The sequence below is a fragment of the Dreissena polymorpha genome, chromosome 13 (genome assembly GCF_020536995.1).
Source record: "Dreissena polymorpha isolate Duluth1 chromosome 13, UMN_Dpol_1.0, whole genome shotgun sequence".
Lineage (NCBI taxonomy): Eukaryota > Metazoa > Mollusca > Bivalvia > Myida > Dreissenidae > Dreissena > Dreissena polymorpha.
Window position 1 is genome coordinate 19,016,477 of NC_068367.1, and position 18,891 is coordinate 19,035,367.

The 18,891-nt window shown below is 36.0% G+C and overlaps 2 protein-coding genes across 6 annotated transcripts in view; both read left to right on the top strand.

Annotated features, from left to right (window-relative positions):
* LOC127856511 (radical S-adenosyl methionine domain-containing protein 2-like) overlaps positions 1 to 18,891 on the top strand; it is a 227,848-nt gene that overhangs the window by 161,877 nt on the left and 47,080 nt on the right. The window lies entirely within an intron of this gene.
* Positions 1,587 to 17,740, top strand: LOC127856512 (uncharacterized). Of its 4 annotated transcripts, none has more exons than XR_008038080.1 (11): positions 1,587 to 1,732; positions 3,663 to 3,766; positions 4,448 to 4,532; positions 5,827 to 5,912; positions 6,616 to 6,744; positions 9,090 to 9,164; positions 10,351 to 10,970; positions 12,253 to 12,442; positions 13,903 to 14,079; positions 14,824 to 14,988; positions 17,231 to 17,740. XR_008038080.1 is itself a non-coding variant. In XM_052392788.1 (5 exons), the coding sequence occupies exons 1-3, from the start codon at positions 10,524 to 10,526 to the stop codon at positions 14,034 to 14,036; spliced, it is 771 nt and encodes a 256-aa protein (XP_052248748.1). In that variant the 5' UTR covers positions 9,216 to 10,523; the 3' UTR covers positions 14,037 to 14,079; positions 14,824 to 14,988; positions 17,231 to 17,740. The 4 variants fall into 4 exon arrangements, 1 of the variants encoding a protein (XP_052248748.1); XR_008038081.1 differs by having other exon boundaries at positions 9,090 to 9,135; XR_008038082.1 differs by lacking the exon at positions 5,827 to 5,912.

The window sequence follows — 18,891 nt, forward strand, 5'->3', positions numbered from 1 at the left end:
AACGTAGAATAACAGTGTAAAACAACGTGATGAACACATACGATATTTCATTAGTTTAGTTACATAAAACGACAATGAAAGCATTCTTTATTTATATATTTTATGAGGTACATAAACACAACAGCGTATAAGCAACACAAAGAAAAGTCCGTAGAGTCTATTTGTTTTTTTATTTGGCATAAAATAACGTCGAATAACAGTGTAAAACATCGCGATGAACACATACGATAATTCAGTAGTTTATTTACATAAAACGACAATGAAAGCATTCTTTATTTATATAGTTTGTGAAGAACATAAACATAACAGCGTATGACAACACGAAGAAATGTCCGTAGAGTCTATTTGTTTATTTATTTGGCATAAAATAACAATTTAAAACAACGCGATGAACACATTCGATATTTCAGTAGTTTTCCGCAGGCACGCAAGTAGGTGAGTTCGACAGCGTACATTACTTCATGTCTGGCGGTCCGTATAGTTTTCCGCAAGCACGCAGGTAGTGATGGATTATATAATAACTTTTTTATAATAAGTAAATGTATATCGTTTTATTAGTAAATCAAGTACATAATAGAACAAGTTAATTTATCATTTCATTATTAATAAATAAATAATAATAATAACCCTAAAAAAAACGACATTTTATAAAATCATTTTTACTGTGAAGCGAATACACGACGATCTTTATCTGATAGTTAAAATAACATTACGCAACAACATCGGATTAGCGGCAATGTTCTAACAGATAAGCTGTCCGCATTGAATGGCATGTTTATAACACCTGTTCAGACTGTTAATCAAATATCCATTTAGGGAGCACTTTAAAAGAAAACTGATTTGTTTATTTATTGACAATCGAAGGCGGGTGTCAGTAATTGATTGTTGCCCAAGCACCACTTTGTGCGTAAGCTGTCAAGTTAATAAATGGAACTTATCGCAGTTAAGATGTTTAATAATGTCTTACGACTTTAACATAATAAAATGTCATCACTTTTTTAATATTATTTCCATTTACAAAGTCATTTTAATTGAATTTAATAAATAGTTTTATACTAATAGAATATCACGCATACAAGAAACCAAATGCTTTATTTCCATACATTGTATTGTATTACATATGAAATTGCACTACATGAATATTTTTTGAATATAATAGTACAGAACACATAGTTTATTCGAGTATACATAGCACACAATAATAAATTACAGCAAAGCACATTTATAAACTGAATGAGTCGTGATTATTTACATTACAATATATAGCAGCACTGTTTTTTTTTAAATACGGATCTCCAAATGTTTTCACATTTCGTTTTCTACAAATGGTAAGCGCTATAGCTACCATAACTAACACCTGTTTTATCACAATTACATAATGAGGGAATGAAATACATTGTTAATTTAAGACTCATGCTTCAGGGTACTTTCTTTGATGATTATATAATGATCACCAATTAAACTACTCAACACCTAGTGTTCCGCTAATATGGGGGCGAAACGACCAGGTGCGAATCGACCAGGGCGGAAACGTCTTGGGGGCGAAACATCCGAGGACCGGTTATTCGACAACAAACTATAACGTACACGAATAATTTCTTAAATCATGGATGATTTATACATTGCAAATGCAATTCCTAATGGCAATAAGTACGTTTTCAATCCTTATGGTCTTTTTGAGATGTATTCACAACAACGGTAGTGGATCCAGTGTGGCTGGAATGTAATTCAGGTAAATTTTGCATAATTTCGCGACCTGTCAAATTGTGTTCCTGCATCATGTAATGTCTAGAAAGCATGTTTCGTCATATCCTAAGTTTAAATGCTATTGTTTCTATGCTTAATCAGTAATATCGCATTCATATTACTATATTAATGAAATTATAATTATTATTCCGAAATTTAATAAACACTTGTGAAATTGAACATGTCGTCATGTATGCTTCATAATCGAAATTGTTTATTTATTGCATTAATGTATAAAAAAATGTGTTTTAGTTGTAAGAATGAAAAATTATTGATCACCTCTGCAGTAATTGTGGGGTTAGAGATAAGATTTATATATTTGTGTATGTTGGCAGTAACTTATCCAGCGCTTCCGTTAGTGGACGTCCGGGCGTAAATTACGCCCGAAAACGGCAGTCGTACGTCCATTATGCAAATGGTGGAAGTTCCTTGGACGTCCGATAATCCGCATGTACGCTATTTACTAATACACGACACATACAAATGTCAACTGTAAATCGGGTTATTCAGACTGTTATCTCTGCCCAGGAGCTACTGTTTTCAATGAAATTCTCAGCGAGTGACCAAAATTGATTTTTCCAGCTGTCAATCAAAGTCTTCTTGGTAAGCGCACCAGCCAATCAGCGCTCAGGCAGCCGAATACACGCCGACCCCAGGTGAAGCTGTATACAATAATATTAGCGACCTCTGCGTTACTAAGTTTTTATTCAGCAATCAAAAATTTGAGTCCACGTTTTCCCCGAAGAAGAATGACGTGACGTTGTACATGAAGTCTAATTTTCGCATGATTTTCATCTGTACACGAAATACACGAGAAATGTTTATTTGTTGCCAGAATTTTCGTAACTTTCCGTGAATAATAAAATCCTGAATTTTTTGGATAACACGTTTTTTATGCATTTGAAAATAAGCAGTCTGCAAAATTAACCCATCGCCTGATCGCCTATGCGATGAAATCTCGGCTCTGGCAATAGCAAAAATCTGAAAACAGTTTGGAAAAAAACCGACAAATAATCAATTCACGAAAATTTGTTCGCGTGCGCGATCATTTGAGAACGAATTCGGCATTTCGGAAATGTTCGTTGGGTACAGATTTTCCCCGGTATTTTATTTATTTCCGATTTGTTAGCAGATGGTACGGACATGGACTTCAATTGACGAAATATCTTCGCTAGTTTCCAAAAATCTTAAGTCAAATGTCCGCCATCTTGAAATATTTTAAGTGTCGATTAGCAAAGCAAAGTAGTGAAAAAGCATATTGTAAAGCAATATGTTAACCAAATTATATATTGTTTACGTATTTAATGAGTAATTAGTTTTCATTTTCTGCAGTCAACGATATGCACATATTATTTCATGTGCAAAACACGTACATTTTTTTTTCGGACAGTCGTTTTCGGATAAAGTATTTTTCGTCGGTCATAAAGTACATATTACATTTTAATTTCAGTCTTTGATTTGTCATAATTACTTAATATGATCAGTGCTCTATGCTCTCCTATCGCGTCACGTGATTAATTGGAATTGCCCCATCCCACAATTCAACTTGCGTAAAATGGCGGACGATAGCGGACGTCAATATTGTCCGTATTTTGGATTTGAAAATAGCAATCGTAATAATAGTGGATTATCGGGTAATGGATAGAGTTGGAACATGTACGTATATTAAAATTCTATAATAAAAGTGGGACTTCAAAATTTACGTCTTGGACGTCCAAAATTTTAGGCTTGGAAGTCAGGACTTCCAACTTTTAAAAGCTAACGGAAGCGCTGACTTATCAATATTCTGAGATTTATAATTCTGATCAGATGTGCGACAAATTAAGAGTGGTTGTACACATGTACCCTGCTTCTGTTACACCTCTGCCTGTCTGAAAATAGCGGATAAGCAACTATTGACATAAATTTTTAATTAGTATTTAGGTGAAGGAAATGAAACAGAGGCAACAAAACTGGATGAAGCAAAGAGCGGAAATCCAGAACAGTTCATCATCCCCAAATGCTGTAACATCAATAACGGGTAAGTTTTAATTACAAAAGAGCAGAAGTGGAACCTTTACATAGGAGACCACACACACACTTTTGCAGCATACTCAGTGATATGTTAGGCTGCACACCACACTTTTTAGCCACCAATGCGCATTGGCCCCGGTCAAATTTCAGAATAAAGAGAACAATGCTCAAGTAAGCACCATTTTGAGTCTCTAAATAATAATGAATGTCAGGTTTGAGTTGCAGTGATTTTTCTTGGATGTTTGTAAGTTACCAAAACATAGGTATAATAATATATACCGTATATTGTAACTATAGCTGCATACAGGAAGTAGAATTAATGCAATTCGAAAACAGGTGTAATGCTGGCTCCGGTCAGTATTTCTGTTGGAAATTTGAAAGGGCGTACGGACATTGAACTATTACAAAAAATCTAATCATTTGACCCCCAATTTTCTCCATTGCTGTTTAGTACTTGGTAAGTTACCAATGTAAAACATGGTCTCCAGGCACATTGCTTCCGCAGGAAAGTGGCAGTTTGTTGTTGAAACTGGCTTTAAAAGGCTCGGAAACACACATAATTTTGATGTTTTGATTTGAAATAATCAATACTAAAGCATTTTGCCCCAACTCATTTGATTTGAATGTTACTGATTTTTCAGATGGCACACCCGCAACCATTCTGGAAATGTGCTTGGTTTATTTTCAGATATGCGAGGTGACCAGGTTTCGGACAGTGGTTAACTCCTGCTTGTGTATGAGATTGGCCGAGACTAAAAAAACTGTATATTAAGGTAAAACATCAAATTATGAAAATGATCAAACACCCATTAAATATGCTTTTGCTTAATTATTTATCCCTAAGGTTTTGTTTCTAAACAGAGTGTTTGCCCCGTAACACCATTGTATGACCAATACTGATTGTAAATCAAGGGAGGTAATTCGAAATCATGTTTACCGATATCTGCAATTCTAAAACAGCTCTGTATAAAAGTATGTGTTAAATTTGTAGCCAGGCTGGAAAATTTACTACTATGTGGTGAAGAATAACTTTATTTTCATATACTGTCAAAAATACAGTAAACAATATAAAAAATACAATCAAAATAATGAGTCAAAATGGCCGTTCTGCAGCATTTAGTACTGTTTAGGGCCTATTGCACATTACAATCTTGTTAACACTGTTGTTCCCTGGCACATAAACATCTTTTTAACATTGTTCCCGGCAAATGTAAAGGCATTTTATAACACATTTAGTATTTAATGCCATATGAATGGTCCTGGTTTGAAGTGGACGGATCACACGAGTACAGGGACTCCTGTAACAGCGGTCGATTTGATACACCTTTCCGTATGAAGTATCGAGATTGTTTGTATGCTTGCGACTTCTTTCGCCTCGAATGATACTGGCTTTTTTGGGTGATTCGATTCAAATTTATGTACATTTGTGAGTTTTTCTTCACATTAATGCCAACAACCCTTGCTAGTATCAATGTAGCCCGTCCTCGACCCAGTGTTCGCGAATGTGTTGCTGAGTGGCATAGTCCTGAGAAGTTTCGCGTCCAGCATGTTAACTTTGGAGCGTAATTGAAAATTGTCGAGTGCATGCTTTCGCATTGATTTGTGCTGTAAAGTTCTTTAACTGATCTTAAAGTTTCTGTGTTGAATGTGTTCATGATGGCATCTTTAAGAGTAGTTTGATCGTCTTTTGACAGGGTTAGGTGTTGTCCGTAGGGTAGATGTTTAACACTGTACTTTCCGTAGTGTACAAGATGATGTTGGCAGACAGTCGATTGCTTAGAACATGCAACATGTGAGTCCGCGAAACAGGGATCTATGTTTTCAAGAGCTTTTGTGCTACGCTCAATGAACTCGGCCTCATTACTTCTTATGAATTTAAGGTTTGTCAGCTCCATGCGGGCACGGGTACGAATTCCACTTGCAAGTGATTTCAGGAAAATTGCCTTGTTTTGCCCAGCCTTAAGTTTTGAATTTAAGTTGATATTCCTATTTTTTTTCTCCAAAGTTCTGAGTTTGTGAATAAAACAATGGTAATGTTTCATGTTTGTTTTATTCTCTGTATTGTAGTCTCTCAGAGCTTTCGCCACTTGACTGCTTGCGTCTGTCGTCACAGATCGAATATTCAAAACGCGTCGCTTCAGGACACTGTTCAGGTTAGTGTGTAGGGAACTTCGTTCAGTTGACGATATCGATTGGTCTGTAGCCAGTGTTTTTGAGCAATTATCATGTGTGCAGGCTTTTTTCTTGCAAAATTTGCTGGAAATTGATGCTGCCAGGACAAATTTCTTTGACGTATTGTGCTCGATAAGAGGAGCAAAACTCTGTTTTGCTTTTTCTGCACCATGCGGTCTGCATGAAAACGATGTGTCAAACTGAACATCAGCAGAGTTGTCTTTTCCTGACAGTGTTAGAATGCGACTGACATAATGCTGGTTATTACATATTTTGTCTTCGTTGACTGTTGTTGCCTTGTCAGACATCAAGTTCATTTTCTTTTGCATAAGTGAGTCACTTGGAGGATTGATGTTCAAGCATGACAACACCAGTGACACATCAGCCATCCCCATTTTGGATTTCATCACTGGCAGCAAAATCATTTCATTTATGACACCAGCACCTGGTCCCCTAGGTTTCTTTATTGTATTGATAGCTCCATTGGTGTGGACTTATAATGGTAGCCCCTGCATTCCGCACAAATAGAAATAGCTAGTCCACGTCGGTGCACAACACTCACGGAAAACAGTGAATTCTTGCAGTTTTGCTGATGTACCTGTTGTATAATGTTTCTAAAGCACTGCATATTGACAATGACATTCTCATCAACACTAGTGCAGTCTGGAATGTCTTTTATTTCAGCTTTTGGTCGTAGCTTGTAAGGCAAGGTAGTCTCTGAAGAAGAAGCGTGAAGTACGTCAACAGCCATTTCAGCACAAAGACGCTCCATTGCAGGTACTGATGGAACAGCGATATCTTCAGTGGGACTAGGTAAATTTTGGCCTGTTTGTTGGAATGTGTTTCCTGGTCTAAACCAAAATGCCTTGCGTGCTTTATTTTATCTATAACTGCGCCTTGAATTACTTTTGGCCATTGTGCGCAATTCAACTGAGGTTATTTATATGTAAATAAGAAGTTATTGTGAAAAAGTGACTCTGGTAAATGCCTCACTTTATTGTATGCCTTTTTACAATAATCTGAGCTTACTAGAAGTTTTAATTTTCTGTTTCCAAGATATTTGGGCTAATATTTATGTCAGATGTCATTTTTTAGGCAGTTGTTAGTGATATCGCAGGGCTATTTCCTCAATATGTCAGCCCCAGTTAATTATGCTATGATTGGGTTACCTCCCTTGCATGTGTTTGTTTAAGGGATTAGTACACTGGGGCCTTTAATGTTGTGTTTTTACAACAGATTAAAGGTCCAAATGCCTAACTTGCCTTTCAAGTTCATGCTAAGCATGCAATTTATTTATATTTTTATTATTTTAAGCAAAAACATGTGCATTTATTAGGAGAGATGTAAAATAATTAGCAACATAAAGTATTTATTGGCCCAAAACTGTGTTTTTTTGTGTTGCTTCTTTGATAAAGTTATGATTTAGAGGCTTACCTAGTCACCTGCACTACCATTTATCATTTCAATGTGATTAAGACTTCATTTTATTATGCCCCCCTTCGAAGAAGAGGGGGTATATTGCTTTGCTCATGTCGGTCTGTCGGTCGGTCTGTCGGTCGGTCCGTCCACCAGGTGGTTGTCAGACGATAACTCAAGAACGCTTGGGCCTAGGATCATGAAACTTCATAGGTACATTGATCATGACTCGCAGATGACCCCTATTGATTTTGAGGTCACTAGGTCAAAGGTCAAGGTCACGGTGACCCGAAATAGTAAAATGGTTTTTGAATGATAACTCAAGAACGCATACGCCTTGGATCATGAAACTTCATGGGTAGATTGATCATGACTTGCAGATGACCCCTATTGATTTTGAAGTCACTAGGTCAAAGGTCAAGGTCACGGTCACCCGAATTAGTAAAATGGTTTCCGGATGATAACTCAAGAATGCATACGCCTAGGATCATGAAACTTCATCGGTAGATTGATCATAACGCAGATGACCCCTATTGATTTTGAGGTCACTAGGTCAAAGGTCAAGGTCACGGTGACCCGAATTAGTAAAATGGTTTTCGGATGATAACTCGAGAACGCATATGCCTAGGATCATGAAACTTCATAGGTAGATTGATCATGACTTGCAGATGACCCCTATTGATTTTGAGGTCACAAGGTCAAAGGTCAAGGTCACGGTGACCCGAAATAGTAAAATGATTTTCGGATGATAACTCAAGAACGCTTTTGCCTAGGATCATGACACTTCATAGGTACATTGATCGTGACTTGCAGATGACCCCTATTGATTTTCAGGTCACTAGGTCAAAGGTCAAGGTCACAGTGACAAAAATCGTATTCACACAATGGCTGCCACTACAACGGACAGCCCATATGGGGGGCATGCATGTTTTACAAACAGCCCTTGTTGTTGCAATATGTTTCTGTGAGGTAGCTTTTCATTACCATGACTTCTACAGTAACCCAGAAAATGGCATAGAAAAAAAAGAGAAAACAGGGGTTGGATTAAACGCTTTATAAATAACAGACAAGCCTTCAGTATTGGTTACAAATGTATTATATTTGCTTTTTTTTGTCCAAATTTCAAGAAAACAAGTCATTTTCAGCAGTTTCTAAGACTATGCTGGCCCTTAAGGCTGCACACCACACTTTTTAGCCACCAATGCGCATTGGCCCCTGTCAAATTTCAAAATAAAGAGAACAATGCTCAAGTAAGCACCATTTTGAGTGTCTAAATAATAATGAATGTCAGGTTTGAGTTGTGGTGATTTTTCTTGGATGTTTGTAAGTTACCAAAACATTTTTGTAACTATAGCTGCATACAGGAAGTAGAATTAATGCAATTCGAAAACAGGTGTAATGCTGGCTCCGGTCAGTATTTCTGTTGGAAATTTGAAAGGGCGTACGGACATTGAACTATTACAAAAAATCTAATCCTTTGACCCCCAATTTTCTCCATTGCTGTTTCGTACTTGGTAAGTTACCAATGTAAAAACATGGTCTCCAGGCACCTTGCTTCCGCAGGAAAGTGGCAGTTTGTTGTTGAAACTGGCTTTAAAAGGCTCGGAAACACACTTAATTTTGATGTTTTGATTTGAAATAATACTATAGCATTTTGCCCCAACTCATTTGATTTGAATGTTACTGATTTTTCAGATGGCACACCCTCAACCATTCTGGAAATATGCTTGGTTTATTTTCAGATATGCAAGATGACCAGGTTTCGGACAGTGGTTAACTCCTGCTTGTGTATGAGATTGGCCAAGATTAAAAAAACTGTATATTGCCACCTTATAGATTACTTTTACAGCATACTCAGTGATATGTTATCGATGACTCTTGCAGCATACTTAGTGATATGCTATTGATTAGTTTTACAGCATACTAAGTGATATGTTATCGATGACTTTTACAGCATACTTAGTGATATGTTATCGATGACTTTTACAGCATACTTAGTGATATGTTATCGATTACTTTTACAGCATACTCAGTGATATGTTATCGATTACTTTTACAGCATACTTAGTGATATGTTATCGATGACTTTTACAGCATACTCAGTGATTTGTTATCGATTACTTTTACAGCATACTCAGTGATATGTTATCGATTACTTTTACAGCATACTCAGTGATATGTTATCGATTACTTTTACAGCATACTCAGTGATATGTTATCGATTACTTTTGCAGCATACTCTGTGATATGTTATAGATTACTTTTCAGCATAGGGGTACTCAGTAATATGTTATTGATTACTTGTTCAGCATACTCAGTGATACGTTATCGATAACTTTTGCAGCATACGTAGTGATATGTTATTGATTACTAGTACTTTTTCTGCATACTCAGTGATATGTTATCGATTACTTTAGCAGAACATTGTGATATGTTTTGTTTTTTCTGGTTGCACACTCTGTTGTATATGTATCATATGCTAATCACTCTGTAATTTGATGTTCACTCTGTTATATATGATTTATTAATAAATTTTTTCCACACACTCTGCGATATACAATTAATAAATTCTTGTAAGAAATGCTACTTAGCAATGAAGGCATAAATGTAAAAACAATCCTTATTATTGGTGGTGGTGGTGGTTGTGGTGATGATGATGATGATGATGATGATGATGATGATGATGATGATGATGATGATGATGATGATGATGATGATGATGATGAACTATTCCAATATTTAATACAAAAGCGTACTTTAGTTTTCTTCATGATTTTAAAACATTTTTAAACAGCACATGGTGATGTTTATTATCTTAAAGCATGGAAATTAAACTGTTAAACAATAGCAGATCAGAAAGTATTTTGTTGTGGTCACTGTTATAAAAGGGAGAAAAAAGGAGAAATTCTTTTACAAAACAATAAGACCAAAAAATCACAATATTTCAAATAAAGTAATGCACTATTAATTATCTCTGTCATGCATGTTTTCCATTTCAAAAAGAAACCACATCATTGTCCAGAGAGAAGCCAGAATACCACGACGGAAAGACATTTATCAAAAGCAGGGATGAAAGTTCCATTGAAGGAATTCTAGCCACGAATAAATCCAAGGCAAAGTTTCAAAACTGGTTAAAAGCTAAAGTGTCTCAGGAACCAGATAACGAAGATGATGAAATGGAAGACCATGTAGATGAACTCAAAGAGCATAGTAGGGCAGTTAATTCCGGTGCAAACAAAACTGTGTACAGGAGCGCTAATTATAATGATGGCTCAATTCGGGAAAATGGCTTGCGAGTTGCTAACGGTGTTAAACCCAAAGTGCTTTATCCACTAAGTGTTAGGTCAGAGTCGACTGACCTCGGTTTTAACAGCGAAGATGAAACAGGTGAGATCACTGCGGCCACACTTCTCTCCCCTGAAGATTTTGACTCGCGAGCCGACGATATTATAGCGAGAGTGAAAGGGGATTTGAAGCTCTCCACCAAATACTCAAATGGGGACTTCAATAACGTATCAAATGCAGCAAGTTGTGTGGCCATGAAGAGTTCCCCGTCCAAAGAGGCTGATGTTAGTGAGAACAGCCTTGCCATTGATGTTTGCCCTACTTGTGAAAAACTAATGGTGAGTTTAGGTGCAGCATAGTTTAAGGGTGTTTAAAATTGGTTTTAGTTTAAGTGTAGCATTTATTATTAGTGTCTTAAATAACGGTTTTATGTTGATGTTGCATTGTAGTTGCAGCTAAGTCTGAGAGATTTGTTGTTACCTAACAGCCAAATACAACAAAATAGTATTACATCATATATGCAGCTAAGGTCAACAAAATTAACCCGATTTTAACCGTTATGCATGAGTAAATTGAAGTACAATTATGATAAATACATTAATGTTCCTTCTGGATTAGAATTACATTTTGTAAATATAGATCTAAAGAATATCACATTAACTTCCTATATCATCTATCTAATGAAACAAATGCTCAAATTATACATAGAATCAATTTAAAGTAAGTAATGTATGCTTAAGGTTGAGTGCAACGATGCCAAAATATAATGTCATTTGTATTTCAATGTTTTCCACATTTTGATTTGAGATTTGTGAGATTGAAACATTGGCAATACATGTTTGTTCACTTGAATTTGACTGCTTATTTATGGCAATGACATGAGATGAACTGGTACATGTTGTTTGAAAGATAATTCAAAAAATTAAAAGGCAGAAACAGTGGGTTGCCTTTCACAATTGCTTAACATTTCTGCAGAAAATACAATTATTTTACAGTTTACTGCCTTGAAAAAAATGAATGGGGACAAACATTGGTACTGTATAAGAAATAAGGATTACCCGGGTATTGATATATCCGGTTTTCAACAACATTAGGCTTAGTATTTAACATTGTTAACAGTTAATCTCCCTTACAGCCATAACATTTTTTTAGTGCAATACATATATTTTTTAAATATTAATTATAATTAAACACTGTCATTCGAATCTATATCAGCTGTTGAAAATAATACGTAACAAAATTATTTAAATAAAGTTGCTCATAATAGTTATTAAATCTAAATGCTTGGGTTAACAGTGTGTGAACTTATTTTTGTTAACAAATATTTTTTAGCAATAGATTATCAGACCCAGATTGTGTCTATTGTAACTCAATGAGCCTTGACCTAGGAAAACCATGCTAAATGCATATGTGTTAAGTGTCATTCCAGGTAAGCCAATGCAGTGTGCACAGGCTAATGATTGTTGACAATTTCTGCCTCAACTTGATTTTTGTTTAGAGGAGACTTCCTTTAAGCCAAAAATTCCAAGAAAGCAGACTGCACAGGCTAATCAGTGACGACACTTTATTCACATGCATTTAGCTCAGTTTACCTGGAAAAGGGCTGGTATTATTTTCCAGATGCCCCCCAGTTCTAGCGCCATACTGCTCATCCCGTGCGGTCACACCCTGTGCAGGAATTGCAGCCTTCGCATCAAGTATTGCGCAATGTGCGGCTGTGCTGTGCAGTCCACTACCCCGAACATCATGCTGCAACAGATCATCACCAACTTACACACTAAACAGACACACAGACAGACAACCAGTACATGTAAGTCACACCTTTCACACTAAACAAACACACAGACAGAAAACCAGTACATGTAAGTCACAACTTTCACACTAACCAAACACACAGACAGAAAACCAGTGCATGCATGTCACACCTTTCACACTTAACAGACACACAGACAGAAAACAAGTACATGTAAGTCACAACTTTCACACAGACACACAGACAGAAAACCAATGCATGTAAGTCACAACTTCCACACTAAACAGACACACAGAAAGAAAACCAGTGCATGCAAGTCACAACTTTCACACTTAACAGACACACAGACAGAAAACCTTTACATGTAAGTTGGGGATATTATATACCGGTAGTTATTAAAAACATGAAACAATTCTTAGCATAAAATATAAAATGGGTAAAAATAACCTGACTATCCAAAGTGATTTTTATACTGCTAATTAAATCTAGGAGTCAAATGTGCAGTTCTTATGTTTCATTGGGGGTTTTGGTGGTGCTGTTTTTTTGCCTTTTTCAACTGTCTTTCAGTCATATCACAGCAGTGTGTTTACAAACTCATGCTTTCCAGGATAAGCTGGTTGACCAATACTAAGTGAACATCCTTTTGTCAGTTACGGACTTGAAACCAAAGTAGGGGGAGAATGGCTGTAGAAACAATCTAATGGCCAATCCCCACACAAGTTACGTGTCTTGCTGGTGATCGATTCCGCAGTCCTCAGATTTATACTCTAGCGCTGCACCAACTGAATTATGACACAGCAATTAACTATTTTACAATCCTATGAAACTGTAGTTTTGACTCAGAATTGTATTTGTAATACTATCAACACAATGTCATGTTTTCTTTGTGGAATATTTGAACATTTGAAATGTCAGCAAGAAAAAACTGTATGGGTTCTGTGACACATTTCCATCTTTTCACACATTTTTACTTGTACATTCCTAATTGGAGAAATAATTTGAACCATAGTACATGTTACATTAAAATATTGTGTCAATAACTTTTTTTTCAAAATAAAATTCAAAAGATTCCCAGTAATATATCTTTCTTGTATCATTGTATTGAACAATTTATAAGGGAAGTAACTTGTACTTATTGATTTTGCAATTTAATTGCAGTTGTCTTTCTTATAACATGCTTTGTTCAGAGGTTATGTCCACAAAACCCTCTACTGCAAATATGTAATAAAATCAAAAGGAAAAAAAACTTATCAGTGCAAAAGTGAAATACATTACTATGTTTCACAATATAAGGAAAAACACACACACTTTACAAGTATTTAAAAATAAATATATATGTATAGTTTATACGTGTATGGTTAAAGCTCTCACAAAAAGAGATTTTTCTAGAAATGAAAATTAATTTTTTATTTTTAAAAGTTAAATATGACAATTCTTAACCATGTATTGAAAACAAAAAACAATTACAACAACAACAAATCAATTTTTAATTTTCTATAAATTTCACCTAATTTCAGCCATTCGCACGATACCGAAAAAAGAACTACGTAGAAGAATACCAGAATCTCCTAACGAGACGAGATATTCTTATGGAGGAAGCAGAGAATATCACTTCCGTAATAGAAGATCTCTCTCATCAGTTGAACCGTGAACGGAAACAGGTGTACAGCATTGAGAGCAAGGAAAAGCTTGTGGTATGATTTTTGTTTCTGGGCCTGAATTCACCAACCATTCTTAGACTTAAGAACAAAGAATCGAATTTAAGACTTAAAAAAATGCCTCAGAGTTTCATATATCTAAAAATGATGCTTATATTATTTAACATATTTTTCTTGATAAATAATTTTATAATTATTGGTGTTGACTAGACTTTCATGTAATTTTCACACATTTCAGTTTTTAAGAATACTCTTCATTTTTAGAATTAAGTCGAAGAATTGGTTGGTGAATACGGGTCCCAAACACCTAACCTATTTTCTGACCTTTTCGGGAAGACAAACTAAGCTACAATTGGGATTGTCTTTTGTAAAATTTGCTGAAATTGGGTAAATACATGTATCGGTACATGTCATTCGTTACAGTTGATTTGATATTAATTTTGTACTGCGAGGTAGTTTTTTGCTTAACATTCATTTTAAATAGAATAAATGGTTGAACAAATATATATTTTAGCCATGGAATTAAATTTCTAGTCTTTTATTAGTATTGAACAATTATAATAAGAAATGGGATCAATATATATATAATAAATATATATATTTTACTTTGGTGGAAAGAGTTAGAAATCTGACCTGTAAGAACAGTAGATGCCAAAAGCCATAAACACTGCTACTTTGATATGATTTAAATATTGTTTAAAACGGTGAAAAATCCATATGAACAAGCAAATCAAGCAATACATTCATTTCAAGAAGCACTTTTGAAAAAACAAATTTCAGGAAGCTGAAATCTCAAAGCTTCAACAACAACTAGAGCAACTGGACAGTCATTGGATAGAGTACGAGAGAAAGTGTGGTGAGATAGAGATACAGTCAAAAGAGGAAACCAACCGACTGAACCTCGTTAAAGACTCTCTATCATCTGTTCAGCTTCAAATAGACAAGGTAGGTTTAGTTTATGTTAGGTCTATTGCATCAAAAGCCTCAGGCTTATATAAACGCTCTAGAGTCGGTTTTCTGGGCCTTAAACCAGTTCTTGGTGTCTTTGGGGGAGATCTAAAGAACGCGCCCACAGTTGGGATCGAACCCGTTAGGCTGACACCATATCCATTACACTACGGCGACCTGTCATATATATTTATCGACCAAGGTAGGTTTGAGACGCTCGTTAAAGAATCACTTTCATCCGTACAGCTTCAAATAGACAAGGTAGGTTTGAGACCCTCGTTAAAGACTTACTTGTGTCTGTACAGCTTCAAATAGACAAGGTAGGTTTGAGACTCTCGTTAAATACTTACTTGCATCTGTACAGCTTCAAATAGACAAGGTAGGTTTGAGACTCTCGTTAAAGACTTACTTGATCTGTACAGCTTCAAATAGACAAGGTAGGTTTGAGACTCTCGTTAAAGACTTACTATTGTCCGTACAGCTTCAAAAAGACAAGGTAGGTTTGAGACTTTCATTAAAGACTTACTTTTGTCCGCACAGCTTCAAATAGATAAGGTAGGTTTGAGACCCTCGTTAAAGACTCGCTATCATCGGTACAGCTTCAAATTGGTTAGAGACCCTCATAAGGCGCATATGCATGATACCTTATTAACAGAACTTTTGAGAACAAAGAATTTTATATTTAAGTGTATATAAACTAGAAACTAGATACATTGTTTCCTTGGCCTAGTGATAAGGGTGTTTGCCTATCGTGTGGGACTTTGGGTGTTTTGACATGGCCTGTTGGTCACCCAGCAGTTAGTGAAATTAATAGGTTACCGATGGCCTTTCTGCCAAGGGCCTGGCATGCCAGTTAAGGATAAGAGTCGGGGGCAAAGATATTCATCAGTCAAGGTGCCTTATAGGTTAATACTGGCTGGCCTGATATCGTGGAGGGGGGGGGGGGGGGTCGAAATACTTGTTTAAAGGGACCTATTCACGGTTGGGTAAATTTTCAAAATTGAAAAAAGTTGTTTCTGATTCGCAAATTTTCATTTAAGTTATGACATTTGTGAGGAAACAAAAAAAACTGAACATTTACCATGCTCTAAAATAGCCATTACATTTGTATATGCATCTTTTGACGATTTAAAGACCTGAAAATTATAAAGCGTTGCAACGCGAAACGAATTAATAATTTGGAGAGTTCTGTTGTTGTCGTTATATTTTGTGAAACTACGAGGATTGCTTATATAAAGTATAAAATACATGTGACATTGTGTCCGTAAGGGTGGTCTAAGTGGTAGACTTTTTACTCCAGCTCTCCAGTGGTCAGTGGTTCGAGCCCTGCTGAGGGTTACCTTTTTTCTTTTTTAAATTTTATTAACCAGGTTTTCCGAAGGAAAAAACTGGTTATTAGATTGGCGAATGCGGGCGGGCTGGCGGGCTGGCTGGCTGGCGGGCTGGCGGAATAAGCTTGTCCGGGCCATAACTATGTCGTTCATTGTCAGATTTTAAAATCATTTGGCACATTTGTTCACCATCATTGGACGGTGTGTCGCGCGAAATAATTACGTCGATATCTCCAAGGTCAAGGTCACACTTTGAGTTCAAAGGTCAAAAATGGCCATAAATGAGCTTGTCCGAGCCATAACTATGTCGTTCATCGTCAGATTTTAAAATCATTTGGCACATTTGTTCACCATCATTGGACGGTGTGTCGCGCGAAATAATTACGTCGATATCTCCAAGGTCAAGGTCACACTTTGAGTTCAAAGGTCAAAAATGGCCATAAATGAGCTTGTCCTGGCCATAACTATGTCATTCATTGTGAGATTTTAAAATCATTTGGCACATTTGTTCACCATCATGGGACGGTGTGTCCCACGAAAGAATCACGTCTATATCTCCAATGTCAAGGTCGCCACGACTAAAAATAGATTTAAAAAAAAAAAAACTTATAAAGGGGGTTAATTTTTTTGGTCATATCAAAAGTTCAGTTTGAGTTTTCTCCCTTTATCAGATTTTTTTTTCACAATGAAAACCTGGTTTTGTGACAATTTTGTCCCTTGTTCTTGATGTTTTTACTGGAGCTTTTAAGATCCGATGTTTACATTTATCAATATAAAGCATTTAATGAAAAACTTCAAAACATGCCGAAATCTGTGAAAAGGCCCCTTTAAAAAATACACTTGACTTAACAGTGATGCTAAACTCTATACCAGTTTGGCAATTAGTTTAGGTTATGTTTTATTTTTAGGTGAAACTTCTAGCCGGCCACTGAGGCAATACAAGAAGAAAAATAAGTTGCTTAAATAAGAAGACACATGCTGTCAATATCTACTGAGAGGATACAACAGTTCCTCCCCCTGATCAATCACTAGAGTTACCTTCCTTGGTTGTTACAACAATCACAAGAGTTGCCTTTCTGCAATATAGCATCAACCATTCCCCTAAAAACTTTGCCAAGCAAAATGTAACTTGGTAGAATGAAAGTATACAATGGATTTGACAACCTTCAACTTTCATAAACTGGTAATATTTGTCTAGTAATACATGTTTATTTTGTTTTAGGAGCAATGGATTACGGTGGTGGAAAAATATCCATGATCTTAATAAGTTGTTTGTTTTTATTGCTTTTAAAGTTTAAAGTTGTGTGCTTTCATAAGTGATAGGGAATCCATCTTTAATAACAATGCTTTTTGAGTGCATGCACAAACCTATAATCCTTGTTGAGTTGGTTGACTTTTTGAGCCGCGTTCTGAGAAAACTGGCCATAATATAATATATGTGTAAAGTGTCGTCCCAGATTAGCCTGTGCAGCCTGCACAGGCTAATCTGGGACGACACTTTCGGCTTTAATTGGATTTTTGCTAAGAAGAGACTTCATTTAAACGAAAAATGTCATAAAAGCGGAAAGTGTTGTCCCTGATTAGCCTGTGCGTCGTGCAAGAGATCGCATACGCACATGTAATGTAACCGTCGCACAATAAATTGCAAACATTAAAGTTCCAGCCTGTTATTTATTAATTATAAATACTTATAATGCATATTTGTGTTAATGTTGGAGTGATGTCGTTTTTTAAAGTGGAGCACAGCCAGCGGTATCCCCACCCCGCCTTGGCACCCTACCTTCTTCGAACCACCTTATGACACACATGCCCCCAAGATGTTTTATATATGACTCATTATTTCATGAATGTGTTTGCCCCAAAACGCTATTGGAAAAAATCCCAATCCATATTGATAATATAAAATAGAGACGCGTTCTGAGAAATCGGGACTTAATGCATGTGCGTAAAGTGTCATCCCTGATTAGCATGTGCAGTCCGCACAGGCTAATCAGGGACGACACTTTCCGCCTTAACTGGATTTTCGCGTACAAGAAACTTCATTCAAACGAAAAATACCATAAAAGCGGAAAGTGTCGTCTTTCTTAAGCCGGTTGAAATACAGATGAGAATTTAGTGCGACCAATTTTGAACGTGGATTTAGTTCGATGTCCAGTACCAGTCATCTCCATCTGCTACTAGCAAAGTGTAGGTCAATTAACTTTTCTGTTCTGGAAACAGATAGCGGACCCATCATGTCGAAAAAGAACACTGTATGTGGTGGTATTCAGTATTTATTCTTAGATTCAACTCGATGTATGTGGTAAATGATTTTCAGTGCGCAAATATTATGATTATGCATTAAATAAGTGCAAGACATATATTGAAGTATAAAGAATAGGCAATACATATATATTGCTCCACTTTTTTTATCTATAATGAATAGGCCATAAAAAGTGCTCGATTTATTTCTATTTACAATGAATTGGCAATAAATAATGCTCTATTTTTTATCTATAATGAACTAAAGTTTTCATCGACTTTCATATACAGATGATGCATTTGAATAATTGAAAATGTTGATATATGG

Coding starts and splice junctions, on each gene's coding strand:
- LOC127856512 (XM_052392788.1), top strand. CDS start 10,524: ATGGAAGACCATGTAGATGAACTCAAAGAGCATAGTAGGGCAGTTAAT. Junction 10,971..12,252: donor CTACTTGTGAAAAACTAATG/GTGAGTTTAGGT, acceptor ATTATTTTCCAG/ATGCCCCCCAGTTCTAGCGC. Junction 12,443..13,902: donor CAGACAGACAACCAGTACAT/GTAAGTCACACC, acceptor ACCTAATTTCAG/CCATTCGCACGATACCGAAA.